The sequence below is a fragment of the Anopheles bellator genome, chromosome 2, assembly GCF_943735745.2.
Source record: "Anopheles bellator chromosome 2, idAnoBellAS_SP24_06.2, whole genome shotgun sequence".
NCBI lineage: Eukaryota > Metazoa > Arthropoda > Insecta > Diptera > Culicidae > Anopheles > Anopheles bellator.
In genome coordinates this window covers 36,810,809-36,831,288 of record NC_071286.1, presented here as the reverse complement: position 1 = coordinate 36,831,288, position 20,480 = coordinate 36,810,809, and the positions used below count along the sequence as shown (strand labels likewise).

Here is a 20,480-nt window from a genome sequence, read left to right as displayed (position 1 = left end):
GATGTTTTTCTTGCATAAAACATCGACACAAACATACAAAAACATCGTCAGTTGTTGACAACACGGAAAAGTATGGTTAGAAATCAAAAATAGTACGGTGAGCCAAGCATTCTCTGCTCCACGCCAAAGATAATCCAATCAGGCGTTCTGGGACACCGCACTCGTCTGCAAAAAATGTCGGGAAAAGCAGAATCTGAACCAGATGGGTTGAAACTGAAGGTGCTAGCTCTACACGGATACCGGCAAAACGGGGACAGTTTCCGTTCCAAATTGGGATCATTTCGGAAGCAAGTCAACAAGTACGTCGAGCTTGTGTTCCTATCTGCACCGCACATAGCAGCACCGCTTGAGGACGGAGGTGAGCAGGACCCAGCGCAACGAAGTTGGTGGTTCAACAAGGATGACCGGACGTTCAAGGGAACGAATCAGGGCGGTCCGGCGTACGGGTTCGACGAAAGCCTGAAGCTGGTGGAAAAAACGTGGGAAGCGGAGGGTTGCCATGGCTTGCTAGGTTTCTCTCAGGGCGCCTGCTTTGCCGGGTTACTGTGTGATTTGAGCGCTAGAGGCATGACCACGGTAAAGCCACAGTTTGCCATCCTGTCATCCGGCTTTCGTTCTGGTAGTTTGGTGCATTTGAACTATTACGAAAGCAAAATACAGCTTCCGTCGCTGCATATTTTCGGTGAAACAGATGAAATCATAACGAAAGGTAGGATTCCATTGGCTCAAACAAACGACCGTTATCCTCTATTCCGTTATCCGACCTATTCCATTTGCAGACATGAGTGTCGCGCTTTCGGATACCTTCTTGGAGCCACTAGTTGTGACTCATGCCGGTGGGCATTATTTTCCGGCGCAGGCGACTATGAAGCAAACGTATGTCGATTTCTTTCGCGACCAGCTACAGTTGCATTTAGAAGCCAAAGAAATAGCGAATGCCACGGAGGAGAACAGTTTCCACGTTGACCAGCATCACGAGCCAGAGGGTAACCGAGAGGCGGATGATTCGGATTCTGAGTAAGGTATCAGAGCTGCGTCGTAGACTATTGGGACTTTAGTTTCATTTTCCATAATTTAATTACTCAAAACCGTACGAATAAAATTACCCGAAGAATAGAAAGAAAATAAAGAGTCGGAGACAAGGATTGGGGGGAACATCCTCCTTGTCCGTACCGAATGTGAAAGGATGTCTCTAATCTTACGTTGCTCAGGATGACAAATTGCCGTTTAGTGGGCGGAACTTGCGGAAGTTGTTATAACATGCCCGAGAGGGTTCATGTTACGTAGTATTTGATGTGGTAGCGATAGGAGATAGAAACAAACAAACAAAAAGCCTACATCTGTGCCTCTCCTTCCTTAATTGGAGGGCCGCCCGGTGCCTCAAACAAGCTGATCCTGACCATTGGCGGTGTCCTGGTTTTTCATCACATCCGGTAGATCCGGCGGCAGCGAGTAAGGTGTCAGTTCGAGCGATTCAAAATCACCATTTTCCCGTATTGCCAATCCGAGCTGGGCGGGACACTGCGCCTTAGCCGTTACTACTGTGATACCACAATCCTGCAACGTTTTTTCGTCGTCCATCAGCATGTTGTCTTTGTTGTAGAGCCGCTGGTCACGGGGAGGCACTTTGAGAATTCCTTCGATCATCTTCTTCAGCTCGTAGACCGGTGTTGTCTCTTTGGCGTCGGTGAAAATGGTCGTCTTCTGCCGTCGGATCATCATGAAAACATCCTGCGTGAGCGGTGAAAGGTATTATGAAATTAGACGCGTGATGGTGACAACCGATAAGAGCACCAGAAATCACTGCCCGTCGTCATGTTTCGGTTCGCTCAAAAACAAGGCGCGAAGTGACGAAACCGAGTGGACAAAGTTCACCTGGCGTCAAGGGACCCGTTTTTCGTTCTGCATTATTAGCACATTCACAAACACACATGCATGGACCCGGGCCTGGGCGGGTCTCTAACTTTATGCGTAGCTGCATCCATACGCTGGTACGGTCTTATCAGCAATCGTTAAGCATAATCTCATCTAGTAGCCCACCTTGCGCGACCGTAAGGACACGCGGCGCTAGCTGAGCCCTCTCCCTCTCTCTTCGGCTTGAACCATTCTTTTACGTAGCGTGAATAATCGAATTTGAACTTCGAAGAGACCCTTCCCGCACCTTCACTACTCTGACGCTTACCATTTTTGCTGTGCTCCTAGGCTGGTTTTCCGCCGATCGTTGTGGCTCGCTAGCTCGCTGTTTTGCTTCACTTTGTACTCGTTCGCTCTCTCGTTTGCACACACGCTATCCTGCGTGGTCGCACAAGGGTTGCCGCCGACTTGTAGCTTGACACAGGTTTGCAATCCTTCGAGCCCTACCTTTTCCAACGTAAATATCTGCTTCGTACGACTGCCAGCGACGGAAGGGCCACGATGACGATGTCCGGAATAAATGAAAAAATAATGGATCCTGCAAACCGTGAAACGGTTACGCAGAACGCGACCAAACGTAAGCGAATGATGTCTAGGCAGAGAAACGGATAGCGCGAGATGACGATGAAACGATGGCCCGAACTTCGCACGACCTCCGGCTTCGATAGTTTGGTGGTAGGAAAATATAACTATTAATTTACCTCTGATATTAATATTAATATTAATTTTAACGTCTGACTGTGAGCTTCTTTTATTTTTCTTTTCTCTCGCTCTCTTGATCGCCCGAACCACTTTTGACATTTTGACATGGCGCCGGCGCTCCTGGTGAAAATGGTACGCCAAACGGTTGCAGTGTTTTTGCAATTCATGCTTCCGGCGAAATATGTCACCTTCAACAATCAGTTTCTCGTTCCAAGCGATGAAACATTTCAATTGCTCAGTCGCATCAACTATGGGGAAAAGGCGGTCATAAAAAGTTTGTAAAAAATGTGGATTTAGTTATATTTGTCTAAAATAGATACCTTAGCTATAATTGATCCGAATTTTTAACCTTTCATGTTGCGTAGATTCCAAGAATTCGTTTGTCAAAGTCGAAGAGTGATAAAAATTATTCCTTGCGTACCTTTTTTGATGTGAAAAAATCGAATATTCAGCTTTACCATTGCTTGTATATTTTTATCGGGAATTAGTACGAAAAAATACAATTTAATTTATGGTAATTAATGAAAAAAATTAATCTCGGTAGCTTTCATAGCTCTTTAAAAATCAGTAACAGGGAGGATCGAGGATCATAATCAATAATACAATACAACTTATTTATTTATTACATTCTAACGCGTATACTACTCATAAAATTTTGAATCAAAACACATGCAAAGAAAGCAATCACGTTGAAAAAAGTCCACAGATTCTTCCTAAAACATAATATGTCCGTCTGTTCTATATAAATTCCCCATAGTGCGTCGCCGAGACAGTACCCGTTCGGAAGTCACTTTTAGAGGCCGGGAACGCAAAAATGTTTGGTTTGCGAACCTACCAGCGAAAACCGGGGACCGGGAACGTAGAGCCACCAAAAAGGTTAGAAAATACATTTGTGTTTAACATTATACATTATACATTTGTAACACATTACAGAGAAAAGCGATTTTGCGTTGCTCGCTACGTTACGTTAATATAAAAATAATAATACGTTAAAACGTTCATATAATACGTTGGTATAATAGGTTACGTCAGCTTCTGTGTGCAAAGGCTTAAGCGTTCTTCCACGAGACCGGGCCGAGTGTGGACGCGCTTTGCTCGTTTTGCGACCAAGTTTACTTTGCAGCGAGGTAATTTAATCACAACGTCGTTAACGGGCTCAACGCTCTTGTGACTCAGTGGAACGCGTGCAAAAAGTTGGCAAATCCAAGTTGTTGCAATCCAAGTGAGCTGTCACGATCGTCACACGACGACACAGCCGGACGCCGCTTCGCGAGAATGGCGTGTCCCAAGCGGAGGAATGTTGTTTGAACGATTCTGCCGTTTTGCCTACCGGTTCGCAACTGAGCGCATTACTTCTAACGAGCGAACTAAAACAAACTGTGTTTTGTAAACTTTGTCCATGTTCTACCCGTGAGTACGTGCGCACAAGTGACGAACGCAGACCGGGCTGCCGGGTCCCCGATCTGAGATTCGAGAAAACCATAGAAACAAATTCAATCTGTGCACACCCGACCCGGGCGTTCTTGGGTAGGGCATCGTATAATTAGCGCCATCATAATTGTTCGATTCCTCGTTCGATTGGATAAACGTGCCCGAATCGGACTGCTCCGCAATATCGCCTCAACCGTGCAATCCGTGCTGGTTCCGCTGTTGGGTGGGGTCGCATGTAGAACGGAGTGAACTTCCCGGTGCGACGCTCGATGCTGAACCGTGTGGCCAAGAGCGGCACCTACCAGCAGACGCAACACGGAGCACGAAGCAACCGATCGAAAAGATACCGGTGGAAAACCGGGTGCGTCCGGTGTTTTATTTTTTCTTCTATCATCATTACTCCTTCGATGCGGGAAGTGGCTGCTGGCCTCTTGCGTGCTCGTTCGGGTTCGGTAAACCTTCCGGACGTCGCGGAGTGGCGGTGATGCATGTGTGCGTGTGCCCCCTATGTGTGAATGTATGTACGTGCGTGTGCATACGAAACGAAGAAGCACGCTCTGCTTTCCGGTCGCCACCGACGGCGGCGGCGGCGGATGTAGTCGGATGTTTATATTTTTTTTGTTTCCCGTTTTTTGCTGCAACCGCCCACACCTCCGTCTAGCGCGTTCGAATGTGGAACCCGCCCGAACGGACAGGAAACTTACGACCGTGACTGGAAAGAAAAGAGCTTTTACCCGTGGCGCCGTATCGCGATCTGAAAGTGTTTCATTCGATTTCGTACTCCATTGTTTGTTACAACAGTTTACTATATGTTTGTTTGTTTTGATTTTTCTTTCGTTCCCGTTTAGGCTTAAGTTGTTTTGGAATTAGTTGTGCCTTGTTATTGAACACTCAGTGATTTACAATCGCATCGCCATCGCCTTCGCTGGTTGCTGCGCTCAGCTTGTCCGTTTTCGGAACCAATCGTTCGGAGAAACCAGAAGGTAAGTAAATGTGTAGACATTGAGGCAAGTTTCGCAAGGACACCTGTTGCCCGGCATCCCGGTGCTCTGACAGCAATCCTTCGCTTCGCATACTCTCTCACACATCCAAAAGAGCCAAACAACGCACCCGATGATCGCTACCTGCTGGAGCGATCCTGCGAGCATAATGAGCAAGGATTTTCCTTTTACTGGTTTCCCAGTTGCTTAACCGACATTAGTTCAAACCCATAGCGGGTTTCCTCTGCCAAGAAACTTCCTCCAACACTTGCAGCGGCTGTTGATAAAGTTCTCAAATCTTAAACAGGACCTATGCCGTCCTCGTTGTTCTTCTGGACTTCTTCTGGAATACTTCGCGGGCTGGTGGATTTTTTTTTTGCAGTGTATGGCGAGAAGCCAGGTCGACATACAGTCCAGTTCCAGGTTCAAAAATTGAACTGTTCGCGACTTTTAGTTGAGCGGGCTTGGGTTTGATGCTATAGGCGCTACACTGCAGGCCACTAAAAACGCTGTACCGTATCACAGTATCGATCACCGATGACGGACCGAGGGGTGGAGAATGTGTTGGTCGACGCGATAAGATAACACCGATGGACGACCTACGATGGGATCGGCCATTGCCTCATTTTACACTCAAGTTCGTTTGCTCGGCTACGAAGTAACTCAATTCACTTTCAGTCATCAATATCTCAAGTGACAAGTGCAAACTCCTTTTTGTGTGACTCCTGCCTTTGTGAGGCTGTTTTGGTAAGTGCCCGGTTCATCACGGTGTGTATCCCTATCGGCCGTGATATCATGCTCCTATCTTAATCGTGAGTCGGCTTCCGCGACACAAGTGTAGCATGTAAAGTTCACGCCCGATACTTAAAATTTGGATCACTTTCGGGGTAACTGGTTCGCCTACACACCAACAGTTGGACCGTAGGAACGTTCTCCTTTCCGTGTAACGGTAGAAAGCACGGCTCAGTAAAACAAAAATAGGAACACGTCAACTTACCGTACACCGTTATACTTCATGCAAACTGTCCCTTGGGCTGGTGACAGGGACAGAACCACTTTTTAAAACCACCACCAAAAGGCTTCCCTGGTCCGGTTGCGATTTTAGTATCTTCAGATTCTTTCTTCTTTTTTGCGAACAGTAGGAAGAAGATAAAAACGGCACCATAAACAGGTTGTGGAAAGGAATCTCGGCTCCCACTGTATAAACCCGCTGTACCCGGCCATGGGCCACTGAATGGAAGGCGATACAGATTATCGCATCCAGCGGAAAACCTGATACCCAGACCTGCGATGGAGTGCGTGTTTGTGCGGAACATCGGAGTGCACTTTTAAGGATTTACGGATTTATTCCGGCACTGGGAGCACGGGGTTGCATACTTTGGTTCATTCACCGTCCTACGTCCTATGTTTAGTTTTAAACTAACGATCGCTGCCGGATTGAGAACGAATTTGTTGTGATAAGGCTTATTAACGACACTTATTAAATTAGCAACCCAAAGTACTGGGCCAGATTGGTTTACTAGTGATCGTTGCCGGCATAAATCCAGCGCTTATGTTTTATGCGTTCCTTTACGCTTCTGTCACCACCCTAATTCGGATGTGTGCGTTTAAATACCTTTCTGTTGCTGGTTCCGTTTCCTGACTCAGTGATGGCCGCTCAGTCTCTTTGATGGTGGTTGGCTTGCGCTATCGACCACCGTCACCTCAACATGCTCCTCAGCATATTGCATCCGCTTGGCGTGGTGGGTGTGTGTTTTTGTTGTTGCGCTCTAGCGTGTGGCGTCGTCGGCCCATGATGTCATGCCTTTCTTTATACCGAATAGCACGTATTCTGCCCAACCGCGAGCACACCGCTCCGTTAGCTCTTTGTCGATGCTAATTTGTTCATCCACCTCAGTGGGTCGGGTGTCGGTATCGTTGCGAATCCCTGGGCCAGTCGAAAGATGACAAGAAGCACGCCATCTTGGGGCTGCTGTGAACCACATTAAATATGTCTACATCGAAATCCGGTTCATCATCATCCCCCTACTTGGTCCCTATGTTTGAGTGTTGCATCATTTTCTGAACTGTTTATTTGTCGCTTTGACAAATAAACGGCGGTGGTTTCGGTTTTCTCATAGCCGTGTCACGCCCGCGGTCCGGCCCGGAAAAGATGTAACCTGATCGCTTCCTTGTCTTCCTGTTTGGCTGCCACCCTCGCCATGAGCCAGTTTAAAAATAGAACACCAAATCAAGTGGCTGATTGGGGAATGGTAATGGAACAAGCAACTAGTACCGAGCCGGGCTCATTACTGTGTGCGTTTGTGTGTTCTTTCACCACCACCACATGTTAAGTGCTTTGCCGGCACTCGCGGCCCGATCGCCGCGTTAGGATAGTGTTTATTTTCTAAACAAATTATGTGTACCGCAATTGCAGATCAGATCATCACTCGATCGAGCGGAGGGCGCGCGCAGCATTGGTGGCTGTGGTCAGTGGTACGCGAGGGGTTGTTGTTCTGTCATGGTGGGTGAAATAACCGGTTTGACTTTTGGGTAAGAAAAGAATCACGAGCTTTGCTTGTGCTGGCTCGTCGGAACGGACCAAAGTTTGATACTTGCGGCGCTGTAGCCCCCAAAGTGGTGGGGAATCGAAGAATGTTTTTTTTTCGATTTTTCTACATCAAAGCTGAACCGATCTCTTACTTTTCTTGTGCTCAATCAGAGCTTCATCAGTTGCTTCAGCCGTTGGTTGGCCATCTTTTTCACCCTCTTTACTTCTTTCTTCTGTTTTGTTATGTTTACTTCTCCATGTGGCCGGTGACTCATCATCGTAGTATATGGCATTAAGACCTCACCGTGTGTGCGTGTCTGTGTTTGCAGGAAATGGCAAAATTCAGGGACAAACCATGGGGCAAGTGCACCGGAGGGCCATGGACACTTTGCGATAGAGCCGTTTGATCACATTGACTACCGCCATTGATGGCAGGAAATGGGCCACGATGTTACCGTGTTCCGGTCGAAGGGGGTTCTTTAATTAAGTCGACACCACCCTGTGACGACAAGCCCTTCTTTCACGTATGAGTCTGCAGCACCCCCATCACTCACTAACTGTTGTTTGGCGACAGAGAAGGTTCACTCCTAACGCTTTCTCCGGTCATCCGTTGTAGAGTGTCCGCGTCTTTCCTTTAGCTGCAATCCGGGAGTGCGACGTTTTTGAACGTTTTCTCGCCATCGGCGAAGGTGGATTGATCGTATTACTGTCACGTTACCTCCAACTGCAATTCGGAAATGATGGATTAGTGTTCCATGTACAACTGTGAGTCGGTAAAGTGTGCCGAACGGTAAATGGGTTGATCGATCGATCGATCGCTTGCACACACAATTACGCTGTAGGAACCCGGCCTAACGGCGAAGGTCTATCCGATAACCCGCAGTGCGCGAATCATGATTGATTTCGTTAAATCCGTTATTTTCCATGATCGTCATTAGAAATTAACTTACTTTTTCGTTCTGCTTCTTATTGTTTCTCTTTCGCAGCTTCAGTTCCAGATTCTTTGAGACACTCAACTTGGGATAACCAACGCGTTCGCTGGGCTGGTTTTTGTTTATTGGTGGCCAAATTTACAACCGACTTTACAACGAAAAATCACCTCTCCGTGTGTGCCTTTTTGCTGCTCGTTTTGAGGCCCATTCTGTTCGTTTGGCCTGCGATTTTGGGCATCGACGTATCATATTCATAAAAGAAGAAAATTTGGAAAGTTTAGTAGTCATACACTAGTTCGTGGATTTGAAATACCAGCGACGCTCCACCGGATCGTTGGAGAAGCTCATACTGGAACCCGTCGCCATATCGCGCAGAGCCAGACGAGAACGTCGGCGAAAATGCCCCACGCGGAGACCGGCCCCCAGTGAAGCATAGAAGCATAGCACGCGGCCTCGCGCGGCTCCTCATGCAAAGCAGTGCCGTGGCGGTGTACGAAACTACAGAGAATAGACGAACACAAATCACACCCGAGGAATCCATCCATCGGCGAATTGGCTGTAAAGAAATAAATAGCGAAAGGTGGTAAACGCGTCAGAAAGAGCACCGGAGACCCGTGAACGCTAGAAAAGGTGCTCGAGGATTTGGTCTGGTCAACGGTGCTACCACAGGCCCGGAAATAGCCATCCGAGCGAAAGAGAGCGTGTGCAGTCTCAACAACAGAATAGAAACGCCCCGGCGGGGCAGCACTTTCCCGAGCGTTTGAAGGAAGCCGAAGCAGAGCATCCGCGGCACAAGAACTGCTTTCTCGTTCCATCTTTCCGCGAGGCGAATAAAAGAAAAAAAACGGAAGAACAATGCTGAAGTTTATACGCGGCAAAGGCCAACAACCTTCGACCGAGCGGCAGAAGCTGAACAAGGAACTGTTTGCCTTTCGTCGGGTAAGTTTTAGTTTTGTTTAGATAGCCTGGGCTGGCCTGTCTCTTTCCTGGATAGCCTCGGGCCAATGCATTGTCAGCATTGACCGCCGAGAACCACCGGATGGTTTGACCCCGTTACATTGGAGCAATTGACAAAGCCTTGGCGAAGGTCTTCATGCAAATTACTTGTAACCCCCAAAGCCCGCAATATCAACAGCCGCAGTGATAGTGTAAACGATCCCCAAGAACTTGCCCTTCTGTAACTCACCCGCCAAGACCACCGATAGGGGGGCCTCAACGTAAGGTACTTGAAGGTTTTGTTGTACAAACCTACAGGCGATAGATTTCAAAATGAAAAACAGCTGAAGGGGGATCAAGGGAAGTCAGTAAACCGTTTAATGAAAGGTTCCCCGCAAATCGTCAGCTATAACTGATTAGAACAAAACCAATACCGTGGCCTAGTGGGCCAAATGGCCATAGTCAAAGGTTTGATAATAGCTGAACTACATTTAACTTTCGTTTTATCCGTCTCCGTAGTCTCAAGGTTGCGAAATGTTCGATTGCATAAATTGCTCGTGTTCTGCAACTGTGCTGTAATTAAAATTGATCCCCAACGCATCAACTCAACCAGAGCTTATCTGCTGAGGGATGATACATCGTGGTCCTGACCCCCTGCTTTGCCAGATAGGACCGAGTCTGGGAGAGAAGCAGGATGTTTCCCGCATCGGGAAATCTATAAAAAAAGAGCTTATCTGCTTGCCATAGGGATGACGCACAATTAAAGTGATGAAGATAGGCGTAATTAGATCCCGTTGGACGCTGGATGTTTAACGAAACTAACAGCGATGAGCGATCGGAGGAATACTATACCACAAAAAAGCTTTATTTCTCACAACTCGAAATACTTTTAAAGGGTCTCTAGAAAACATGTACCAAGTTCATCAGATAAACTCAGGTTTGCATAATTACATGATCAGTCGATCGAAAATCTGGAAACTGGTCACACCATTCACACACGCGTTACGCACCTCCACGTGGTGGATGCATTGAGTCATCGTCGGGTTCTCATTGTAAAATAAGCCCGGTGTCCGGTCGGGGGCCGATGGGTGCGTTGAGTCACTTCGATAAGCCTGGGCGAGATATTCTGTCGTGTGCTGCCCGTTCGTGTGTCTTACCGCGTGTGTGCGGGCCGCTAGTTCTAACATCCATAGATACCGTACGGGGCTTACGCCTTGGGACAAAACGCACTGGCTTCGCGATATGTGAACTCTATGTCGCTAAAAGACATCACGCATCAAAAACTCACACTGCCGAGGCCTTCTATGGGAGCTTTTCGCACCCCTACGCCACCTGATGTGGTCGTGCCGCACTTCGGGGCGTTCCATTCCCCGGTGCGTTTCTACAAACTAGAAGAAAAATAATTGAAGGCTTTCAAAAAAAAAACTAACGGAAAGCAAATCGCGCCGTTCTTAATTCCTACTAATGTTGTGACCAAAGAGAAGGTTAATTAAAAGCCGCCAGAGAATTGTCTCGTTCTCTTTATCGCGATAGGTGTAGTGTGTATTCCAGTGTAGAGCGGGTTGATAAAAGAAAAAAAAACCCTTGCCTACAACATTGCAACATGATACTGGCGGGCGTTTATCTGAGGCCGTCCGCGATGCTTATTGTTTAAAGTTTTCCCATCGCCTACAGAGGGCGAATTGTGGACGCTGGGAGCAACGTAACAGAGGAGAGCTTAGAACATGCAAATGTGTTTAGGAAACACATGCGCGAAGCCTTTTTTGTCGTAAGTGAGTGATTCCAGCGACAGTAAAGGGTAACTTTTGGGCGGTTCATTGTGCTAGTAGCTCACGGGGTAGTGCGCACTTGACCTTCGAATAGCCTTTTGTTGTTGCGATTGTAGCAAAGCTGATAGTAATTCAAAAGGGCACTATGCACTTCTATTTCGGAGTCACCCCTATAAGAAAGGTTGCTACAAAGAAAACATTCGAAAAATTACAAGATTTTATAAAAAAAAATCAGTTGATAGATCAAAAAAGCGCGTTTCACGCGTTTCGCGCGTTTATGTGTCAGCATGATGATGTGATTTATGATGTGTTTTAAACACGGAACAAACAGCCAATAATTAATTTTGTTTAAAACTTAAACAGGTACTTAAAACAATTTGTTACAACAAGTTTATGTTGATGAGTTTATGAGTAGAGCAAAAGTTTTCAAGAGTTTGGAAAATGTTACGATTTAAAGAAAAGTTTGTGCTTGTTTTGCTAAGCATGACTTAACAGACGGCCTGAAGGGCGCTCGTGTGACACATTGGAAATACATGCTTAACCGTTAAAAAGGACAACAACCCTACGTATTCGCCTGACCTGTCACCTTGTGAATATGCCCTATTCTCTAAGCTTAAATCGGTCATGAAAGGATCAAGCGGGTGTAACATGGCCCGAAATCTACTGACACACTTAACCGCGCATAACTTTTTATTCTGTCAATCGATTTGCATGAAGTTGGGCGTTTAAAGAGGAGCAACGTATCTTTCAAACTATGTTACTACATAATAGATGGGGCCGCATTTTATGCTTAAAAAAAGTCTCGTTATTTATCAAACAAATTGTGTATGTTCTAAGTGCTGAAGCAAATTCCAAATGTGTGTGCAAATGAGAAGCGAAAACAATATAAACTGAACTCACTGTGCTTACTTCATCCTGCTCCGCAAGAGACCATTTCGTTCGCACTGCAAATTTATTGGCCATTGCATCGGAGTACGAATTGAGCAATACGCTGGGTACGCGCAGTGCTGATGGTGTCCAGTGTGCTGCACTTGTTAACCTTTTTGCTCCCGATCGTGCCAGCAAATAAATTTCTTCCACCTCTCGAGTCACTGTTTGAGGTGCATAAAATACAACCCCAGCACTGTCCATAGCTTCCACTTTATTGCAGGCGCTTCTTACGTGCCTGGTTAAGTGACCGCCAGATGCTGTGGGTGCTGCTCCATCATCGGCGATCCTCGCCGGTGTCGGGCTCTGGAGGAATGGCCCACATTTTGGTGTGCTCACTGTGGGGGCCGATTCAACGTGTGGGCTGCAGCAGGGAGCCCACGCAGAGCCCCAGCGACAATCCTGCGGCATTGCACCGTGAAATCAGATCAGCTCCTCTTCGTCGTCCGCCCGACAACGCGGAGAAAGAAAGAACGAAACAATGCGATACCTGCTGCCCGTTCGATGTCCGCCTGTGCCCCCCCAGAGCTTGGAATCGCCCCGTGCACTGGGTGTGTGTGGTTCCTCAGCCGAAGCCAAGAATAACGGTTCTTCTTGAACCGCCGCACCCAACGCCCTGGACAGCTCTTCCGTTCCACCCACCACCCTTCTTTCTATTAATTTCGTCTCGCACACGTCGCGCCTCGAAGACGAGAAAGTGCGCGCGAGTTGGCGGCGGCGCCCCAGGGAAGGTAAATTACTTCTGGCTTGACGTAGTGACGTAGCACACGGAGTAATGGTGTTGTAGTGGTGGCTTTTTTCTTCCCCAGTCCCCGGCTAGAAGATGCCTCGGATGATAAGTCGCTGTGGTTCGAAGAGAAAAGGTCACTGGAACCGTGCACCGCCATCTCCGCGAGCTGGCACCACCGATTTTAAAACAAGTCGTCCTCTCCGTGGAGAATGGAACATGGTCTCGGAGAAGCGCGCTAGGCCAAACGAATATCATAATTGCAACATTAAGCCATTGAATGTCACGATTTTCTGTTGCGGCCCGTGATCCTAATCCGCGAGAGGGTGGTGTAGCCATCGAGGCGCGCCATCTCCACCGCAGTGAAGTCCGTCCGGTCCACAACCGGCAATGCTATGCTTCGTGCTCAAGGGAAGGTACCGTTAGAGAACTTCAATCACGCTTAGAAGAAGTTCTGGTCTTTTGCTGGCGAACTAGGTGGGTCGTGGTTCGTGTATGTGTGCCCCACCATTGCGAAAGTGTCCCGCTTGGCCACACCCCGTACTGGAAGGATAGGACATGAAAGTGTTGCTTGTTTTGAAACGTTTTGTTGTGCCCTCCAGATGTGATTTGTATTAGACGCTACCGGGTTCTCTCTCTCAGATTTTATGTGTCTCGGGGCTTTTTGGTTTCGGAACCACGTTACACACTTTTATCATTGATGTCACAACAACAAAAAACGAAGCGCAATGGCCGAGTGACAGAGAATAAAAATTGTCGCGCAAATGATAAAAAAAAATCATAACAATAATGCTAGTTGCGGCGTGGCACCTGTCGTGTGTGTTCGGGTGCGGTCCACTATCACCAATGCGTAGCCCCATTTTGTGCCCACTCGGCCCAAGTGTTGACTTAAGATAAGAGTCGGGCCGAAGTACCCAACCCTTTCGCGCGCCCCTATTGGTTTGTTATCAAACTTGTCCCCAAGGCATATTGCCGCCCAAGGATGGATGTAACCTTCCCGAGCACGACGATGCCTCCCCGAAAACGAACGCCTGTTTGACTTGGTGTAGCGCAAGTAACTTAAGACCCATACATGGTGTTGAGAAATTGCTTTTCTCCGTTTCCTCTTTTCGCACGGCACTTGGCGTGCTTATCGAATTGCGAATGGGGAGTTTTGTAGAATGAGGAGGGTTGCGAGCTCTTCCGGATCCTTATCGTCACCCGGTGAGCGAAGGGTATTGCTTTGTCCGCCACGGTTTAATCAGCGCATGTGGAAGAGCACTCGTTCGTCTCCTTTTCGTGTCCGTGAAGCAGCCCATCGAAGGGTTTGCAACTCCGGCACCCTGGCTGACTGGCTCAGATATCAGCTTCTTCGATCCGTCTGTCCCCTTATCAGCAGCTCACCTGCTGCGTGTTAGGGCGTTTGGTGTGTTTACATAGTGATAAATCTCCGCACCCCTTTGGCCATGTTTTTTCCACTGTTTATAAATCTCAATGCCCGTAGCTGAAAACCGAGCTCCGTTGCTGCGCGTCAACCTTTGGCGTCGCAACATGACGAAGATGGCGGCCTCGAGGAGAAGCCTCGTTTACTTCGAACCCCGATAACCCACCGCTGGCGAGCATTGGGTCCGCGTAACAGGTACAATTGTAAAAATCCCAGCCATTCTTTTGGTGCTATCTCCCTCTCTGTCTCGTGCAGTTGCTAGAATTTCGAAACGGCCACTCTGAGCTAAGGGTTGCCGGCAAGTAAAACTGATTGCGGGCCCCGGTTGTGGTCTTTGGGCAGGCATATGGTGGGGGTAGGGTTGTTTGGTGAGTAACGCGGGCGCACGCACGCTGAATGGCTTAAGTCATTGAGAAAGAGCACGCCCGAAGTAATTATTTTATAGCACACCAACTCGGGAAAGAAGAATTGGGGCTAATTGTCGGATAGGCGTTGTTTAGGCTATGTGTGGTCTGGTGAATGTGCAGCTGTAGTTCCGCCGTAATGTTGCAGCATAGTTTTTGGTACACATTACTACCATAGAGCGGCCCCAATGGCTCGTGGAATCAAAAGCACCATCCGCGAATCGAAACTTGGCTCTTCTTGCGTGCCACTTTAACGCGACGATCGATCTTTGATACTTTGAATGAACGATTTTTGCTTTCGTGAGCGGTTTAAAATGTACTATCGTATTTCATTAACATTTTCTTTTTTCCGTTTTCCAGACGGCTCAGCATGGCTTTCCCCACAAACCGTCCGCAGTGGCGTTCGATCCGAAGAGTAAGCTGATGGCGATCGGTACGAACAGTGGCGTGATCAAGGTGTTCGGTCGACCGGGCGTCGAATTCTACGGTCAGCACACGTCGCCGACCAACAACCCGGCCGACTTGATCGTTCAGATGCTGGAGTGGATTCCCGGCACCGGGCGACTCCTTTCGCTGAGTGCCTCCAACCAGCTCGTGCTCTGGGAGCCGGCCGGCACGCTGCTGGTCGCGGTCAAGCATCTCGCGTTCGATGGCAAGTTGAAGAAAATTTCCTCCCTCTGCTGTTCGTACCTGAAGGACACGGTTTGGATCGGGACGGAGGGTGGCAACGTCTACCAGTTCGATGTGCGCAGCTTCAGCGTGAAGGAGTCGGTCATCTATCACGACGTGGTGCTGGAGCAGCTACCCACTGCCTACAAGCTCAACCCGGGTGCGATCGAATCGGTCAAACAGTTGCCCACCAACCATAACCACCTGTTGATCGCCTACAACCGGGGATTGGCGGTGCTGTGGGATCTCGAGGCAGCTGGCGTGAAACAATCGTTCATATCGCCCGGCCACGGCCAGAGCGTGGGACTGTTTATCGACCCCGACGGGACACAGTTCACCTGGTACCATGCGGATGGATCGTTCGCAACCTGGGACCTTGACAGCCCGATACCGCCCGAAAATCAGAAGTACGTCCCGTACGGTCCGGATCCGTGCAAGGCGATTGATCGGTTGGCCCGCGGGTACCGCGGGCGCCGCGAGCTCGTAATCTTCTCGGGCGGTATGCCTCGTTCGGCGTACGGCGAGCATCAGTGTGTGTCGGTACACTGCAAGGGCGGTGCCAAAGTGGCGTTTGACTTCACCTCGAAAGTGATCGATTTCTTCGTCACGTTCGATGACGAACGCCCGGACAAGGCCCAGGTCTTGGTGGTGCTTCTCGAGGAGGAACTGGTGGCGTACGATTTGTCCGACGAAACGCTGCCGCAGATCAGTATCCCCTACTTGCACTCACTGCACGCCTCGGCCGTCACCTGCAACCACCTGGTTTCACAGGTTTCGGCTGAAGTGTACGCCAAGATCAAACGAGCCGGCGACGCGCAGCTGGCGGACTTCAGTGCAAACCCGTGGCCAATCACGGGCGGTATTGTACCAGAGGAGGGTGCTGACGGAGAACCTTATTTCGCGCCAGACTCTCGCGACATTCTGCTTACCGGCCACGAGGATGGATCGGTGAAGTTTTGGGACTGCTCCGGAGTGTGTCTCACGCCGTTGCTTCACGTCAGGACGGCTCCTCTGTTTAGTAACAGCGATGAGGAAGCATTCGCCGACAGTGCACTAAACAACTCCACCGAGCAGCTTGATGATGGTGAGCCCCCGTTCCGGAAGGCGGGCCAGTTCGATCCGTACTCTGATGATCCGCGCCTCGCGGTGAAGAAGGTACAGCTGTGCTCTCAAACGGGTACACTCGTCATTGCCGGTACGGCGGGCAACGTGGTTATGGCCAACTTCGAGTCCGGAATGGGTGCTTCGTCCTCGTCATCCACGGCTTCGTCCCAGGCAGATGAGCCGGTTGGGCCGCTGCCGGTGAGTGTGATGAATTTGGTCAGCGATCGCGATGGCTTCGTGTGGAAGGGCCACGATCAGCTGAAGGTGAAGCGCCAACTGCTGGAAGAAAACGAACCGATCCACGAGGGCGTGCACTTCACTGGTGTACTTCAGGTGCTACCACCTGCCGCTGTCACGTGCATTGCGATGCAAAGCAAATGGTCGCTGGTTGCAGCCGGTACAGCCCATGGTCTGGTGCTCTTCGATTATCGTAACCAAGTGCCGGTGCTGCACAAATGCACGCTCAATCCGAACGGTAGGTTTACGGCAATAGTATTGACATTGAAGTTCCTAAATACGTTTCCTTACTTCACGATACAGATCTTACCGGTGCTGGGGAAACCCTGTCGCGCCGTAAGTCTTTCAAGAAGACGCTTCGCGAATCGTTCCGTCGTCTGCGCAAGGGACGCTCAACGAGAAACAATCCGAGTTCCGGCGGTACGACCGGTGGTGCCGCCGGTCACCAGGGGCAGGCCGAGCCTCGCCCTGTTGAACGGCAGATCGAAGCGAGGCCGGTGGACGATGGAATGGGCTCGATGGTTCGCTGTTTAACATTTGCCCAAACATTCATCACCAATCAAAATGTCTACATTCCGACGCTGTGGGCCGGAACGAATGCGAGCTGTGTGTCCGTGTTTGTGCTGAACTTGCCTCCGAAACCAGCGGCACCTGTTGCACGAGCCAGCGGTGAAAATGAAGAACCGACGGCGGCCCCTGCAGCCAAGACGGCCCCAGTGACTGGAAAGCTGGCGAAGGAAATTCAGATGAAGCACCGAGCACCGATCATCGGTATCGCCGTCGTTGATAGTGTAAGTGTTGATGTTTGTTGATTTTTGAATACCTTCAAGCAATCGCGCCTCGTTTTCAGAACGGAGTCCCATTGGAGTTACAGAACGTTCCCGGTCCGGCTCCGCATCGTGTGCTGATTGCGTCGGAGGAACAGTTCAAGGTGTTCTCTCTGCCTCAGCTGAAGCCGGTTAACAAATACAAACTCACAGCCCACGAAGGGGCACGTGTGCGGCGCATTGCCTTTGCCACGTTCATGTGCACCGTACCGGTGACGCAAGTACATTCCAGTCCCGCAAAGAGCGTGCCCAAAGCGGCACCAGTCTCCCCAGCGGCAGGAGACCAAACAGCAGCAGCTGGCGATGGGGCAGGGAACAATGAGCTGGTCTCCAGTGGGGTGCCGGACATAACGACCCACTGTGAAATCAGTCTTCTTTGCTTGACCAATTTGGGTGACTGTCTGGTACTGACCGTTCCGGAGTTGCGCCGTCAGCTGAACTCGGCTGCCGTACGCCGGGAGGATATCAAGTAAGGAAACGGGCAGACAACACGTGAGTGTGTATTTGAAGGGTAATGACCTCCCGGTCTTTCTTTCTCACTTTCTCAGTGGCATATCATCACTATGCTTTACCACCTACGGCGAAGCACTTTACATGATGTCCTCATCCGAGGTGCAGCGGATCAGTCTTTCCGCTACGCGAACCGTCACTCCTACCGGTATGATCGAAGTCGAGGATTGGGCAACGCCTGTTGATGGTACTGCGGAACAGCAGCAGGCTGACGACGAGGGAGCTGAGTCGCATGAGGATGCGAACCAGCAGGATGCACCGTCAGAGCGTGAGGTCGGTGGCGGTGAGAAACACGCAAAACGCACCGAAAGATCGTCAAATCTGGGAGCCCCTCACTTGCTGACGAATGGCACTTCCGAATCACGGCTAAGCAATGGGGTCGGTGGTGGTGATGAAACTTCGCCGAATAAGGCCAACGAAACGATTTCCAGCTCGATCGGAGACATTACCATCGATTCCGTGCGCGACCATCTCAACTCCACCACGACGACCCTTTGTTCAACGACGACCGAAGAAGTTGTTGGTATGTGTGAAGAAAAACACTTCGTTCGCGGGAGATTAGTTTATGTCTCTCATTTTCTGTTACTCCCAGGTCGCCTTTCAGTATTGAGCACACAAACAAATCAGTCCTCGTCCACGGCTAAGAACAGCGAAGTATTGAGCTTCAACTCTTCCAACTTCAGCGACCTGAAGGGTATAGGGTAAGTACACCACGTGCCGATTTGTAGACAACGATCTATGATCATTACAACGTTAACGTTTGCCCTCCAGCGATACGACAGAGAAAACATCCAATTCGGCGATCATCAAATCGATCATCACATCCGTCAAACATTCGTCGAACGTTTCAAACGGTGACGCAAAGGAACAGAGCAAAACGACAACAACGAAGACGACGACGACGTCCTCGACGAGCAGCGCCACAAATGGAACGGATCGAGATTCCGTTCCACCGCCACTACCGACCACTGTGCCGCCCCTCATAACCGTGCTCCGAAAGGAGAGCCAATTTTAGTGTTTGTCACTTAAAGCAAGACGATACAACGCATTTGCGAGCGAAATAGGGAAGAGCGCGGAAGTTTCTTTTTGCTTGGGCTGTCACGATAAAGTATTAGTTTAACTACTTATCACACCTACGAAATAGTGCCGTAGTTAAAGACCTTCATGCACAACTTGCTGCACAACGCAGAGAACCGCACGAAGGTTCACAATCATCTAAATCGTAGCGTGCTGTGGATGATCTACCCACCACGGTTGCCTTTTAATGTGAGACCCGCACTGGGGGGTGCACGTACAATGGCCATCGTATGGAATTTTTGCACCGTCCAATTCTTGCAACGATTTACGAAGATTTTATTGCTAAAATTTTGACTTATCTTAAGTTGGTCCTCCACGAACATAGATATTTTACAATCAGAACTTTCGGCAAGCCGCTTCTTGGTAGTTTAGTGTACATTTTATATTCTGCCTCCCCGAGGGGCGCGTTGCGTTCGTAACTTAAGTGTGTGGCCGGTGTGCGACGATAGGGTGGAGTTTTTCTTGGGGCGATGTTAACGAAAATTCAGGTTTCAAAACAAAAGAAATAAAGCATTTTCTATATTTCGGTCATCATAATGAGCACACCGCTGAACCGGTCGAAACGAACCGGCTGACCGGTGGTCAGCCTCGAAGGCGTAACGACAGACGTGTCTTTTTTCCGGGGGCAGTAAATGGCAGTAAACGTGTGGAAAGGAAAGGCCTTTAAATAAAAACGAAAGTAAATGATAGATTTCTTAACACACCGCGGTTCGCGCGGCGTTAGGCAGACATTTCTTAACCTTATTTTATCTCTGTTTTGTTCCTAGTGTTAAAGATTCCCGAACCGTTTTCGTGCGAACACGAATCGAAAAGTTGAAGTATTTTTATGATCGTTAAGGATGACGATGCTGATTCAGATTCAGAATTAGAGATAACAGAATTACGGCGCTGACAATACACAAGCGATTTACACTTAATAGTATCGTCGCCACAGAGAGAAAATGAGCGAAGATGTGTGCCGAAGTGGCAAATAGAAGCAGTTTATCGACGTTTACATGCTTGATTTTAAAATGAGAAATTATATGAACAGCAGATTTATATATACATAACTTTATCTTCCTATTTTGTACGAGCCGAGAAGAAATCGGAATGGAATTATACATGTCTATTTAATCGGTTAGAAAAAATTTTGGGTTTTGTATTTAAGTTTTAGTGTGGTGTTGTTTGCTTCTGGCCGGTTAAGGGAATTTAGTCCGAAACATATGTTTTGCATCGTGTATTAAAAAGACTTCTTTGGTTTTCGGTAGATAGTAACGCCGATAGTAGATCGCCGCTGAGCTGGTCTTCCCAAAGGAAGTTTCAACCGAGAGACGTTAGCAGTGTTCCGAGTAACAGATACGACTTCTCCTCTTCAATTTAGCACCTTCACCCCGATTCGTCC

The 20,480-nt window shown here is 48.8% G+C and overlaps 3 protein-coding genes across 6 annotated transcripts; 2 read left to right on the top strand and 1 right to left on the bottom strand.

Annotated features, from left to right (window-relative positions):
- The first annotated feature begins 82 nt into the window (after nt 1-82).
- LOC131208524 (esterase AGAP003155) lies at nt 83-1,466 on the top strand. Its single transcript, XM_058201303.1, has 2 exons — nt 83-709; nt 780-1,466. The coding sequence occupies exons 1-2, from the start codon at nt 175-177 to the stop codon at nt 1,019-1,021; spliced, it is 777 nt and encodes a 258-aa protein (XP_058057286.1). The 5' UTR covers nt 83-174; the 3' UTR covers nt 1,022-1,466.
- Nucleotides 1,042-2,709, bottom strand: LOC131208525 (elongin-B). Of its 3 annotated transcripts, none has more exons than XM_058201304.1 (3): nt 2,616-2,709; nt 2,183-2,452; nt 1,042-1,731 (listed from the first exon to the last, which is right to left on the bottom strand). In XM_058201304.1, exons 2-3 carry the CDS (start codon nt 2,183-2,185, stop codon nt 1,381-1,383), a joined length of 354 nt encoding a protein of 117 aa, XP_058057287.1. In that variant the 5' UTR covers nt 2,186-2,452; nt 2,616-2,709; the 3' UTR covers nt 1,042-1,380. The 3 variants fall into 3 exon arrangements, with proteins under 3 accessions (XP_058057287.1, XP_058057288.1, XP_058057289.1); XM_058201305.1 differs by having other exon boundaries at nt 2,183-2,506; nt 2,616-2,699; XM_058201306.1 differs by lacking the exons at nt 2,183-2,452; nt 2,616-2,709 and adding an exon at nt 1,795-1,910.
- Nucleotides 2,710-9,344: 6,635 nt separating this feature from the next.
- Nucleotides 9,345-20,179, top strand: LOC131212233 (lethal(2) giant larvae protein). 2 transcript variants are annotated; one of them, XM_058206018.1, is made up of 8 exons: nt 9,345-9,397; nt 10,547-10,553; nt 15,036-16,923; nt 16,989-17,476; nt 17,536-17,981; nt 18,061-18,545; nt 18,615-18,723; nt 18,794-20,179. In XM_058206018.1, exons 1-8 carry the CDS (start codon nt 9,345-9,347, stop codon nt 19,035-19,037), a joined length of 3,720 nt encoding a protein of 1,239 aa, XP_058062001.1. In that variant the 3' UTR covers nt 19,038-20,179. The 2 variants fall into 2 exon arrangements, with proteins under 2 accessions (XP_058062001.1, XP_058062000.1); XM_058206017.1 differs by lacking the exon at nt 10,547-10,553 and having other exon boundaries at nt 9,345-9,428.
- Nucleotides 20,180-20,480: the final 301 nt, after the last annotated feature.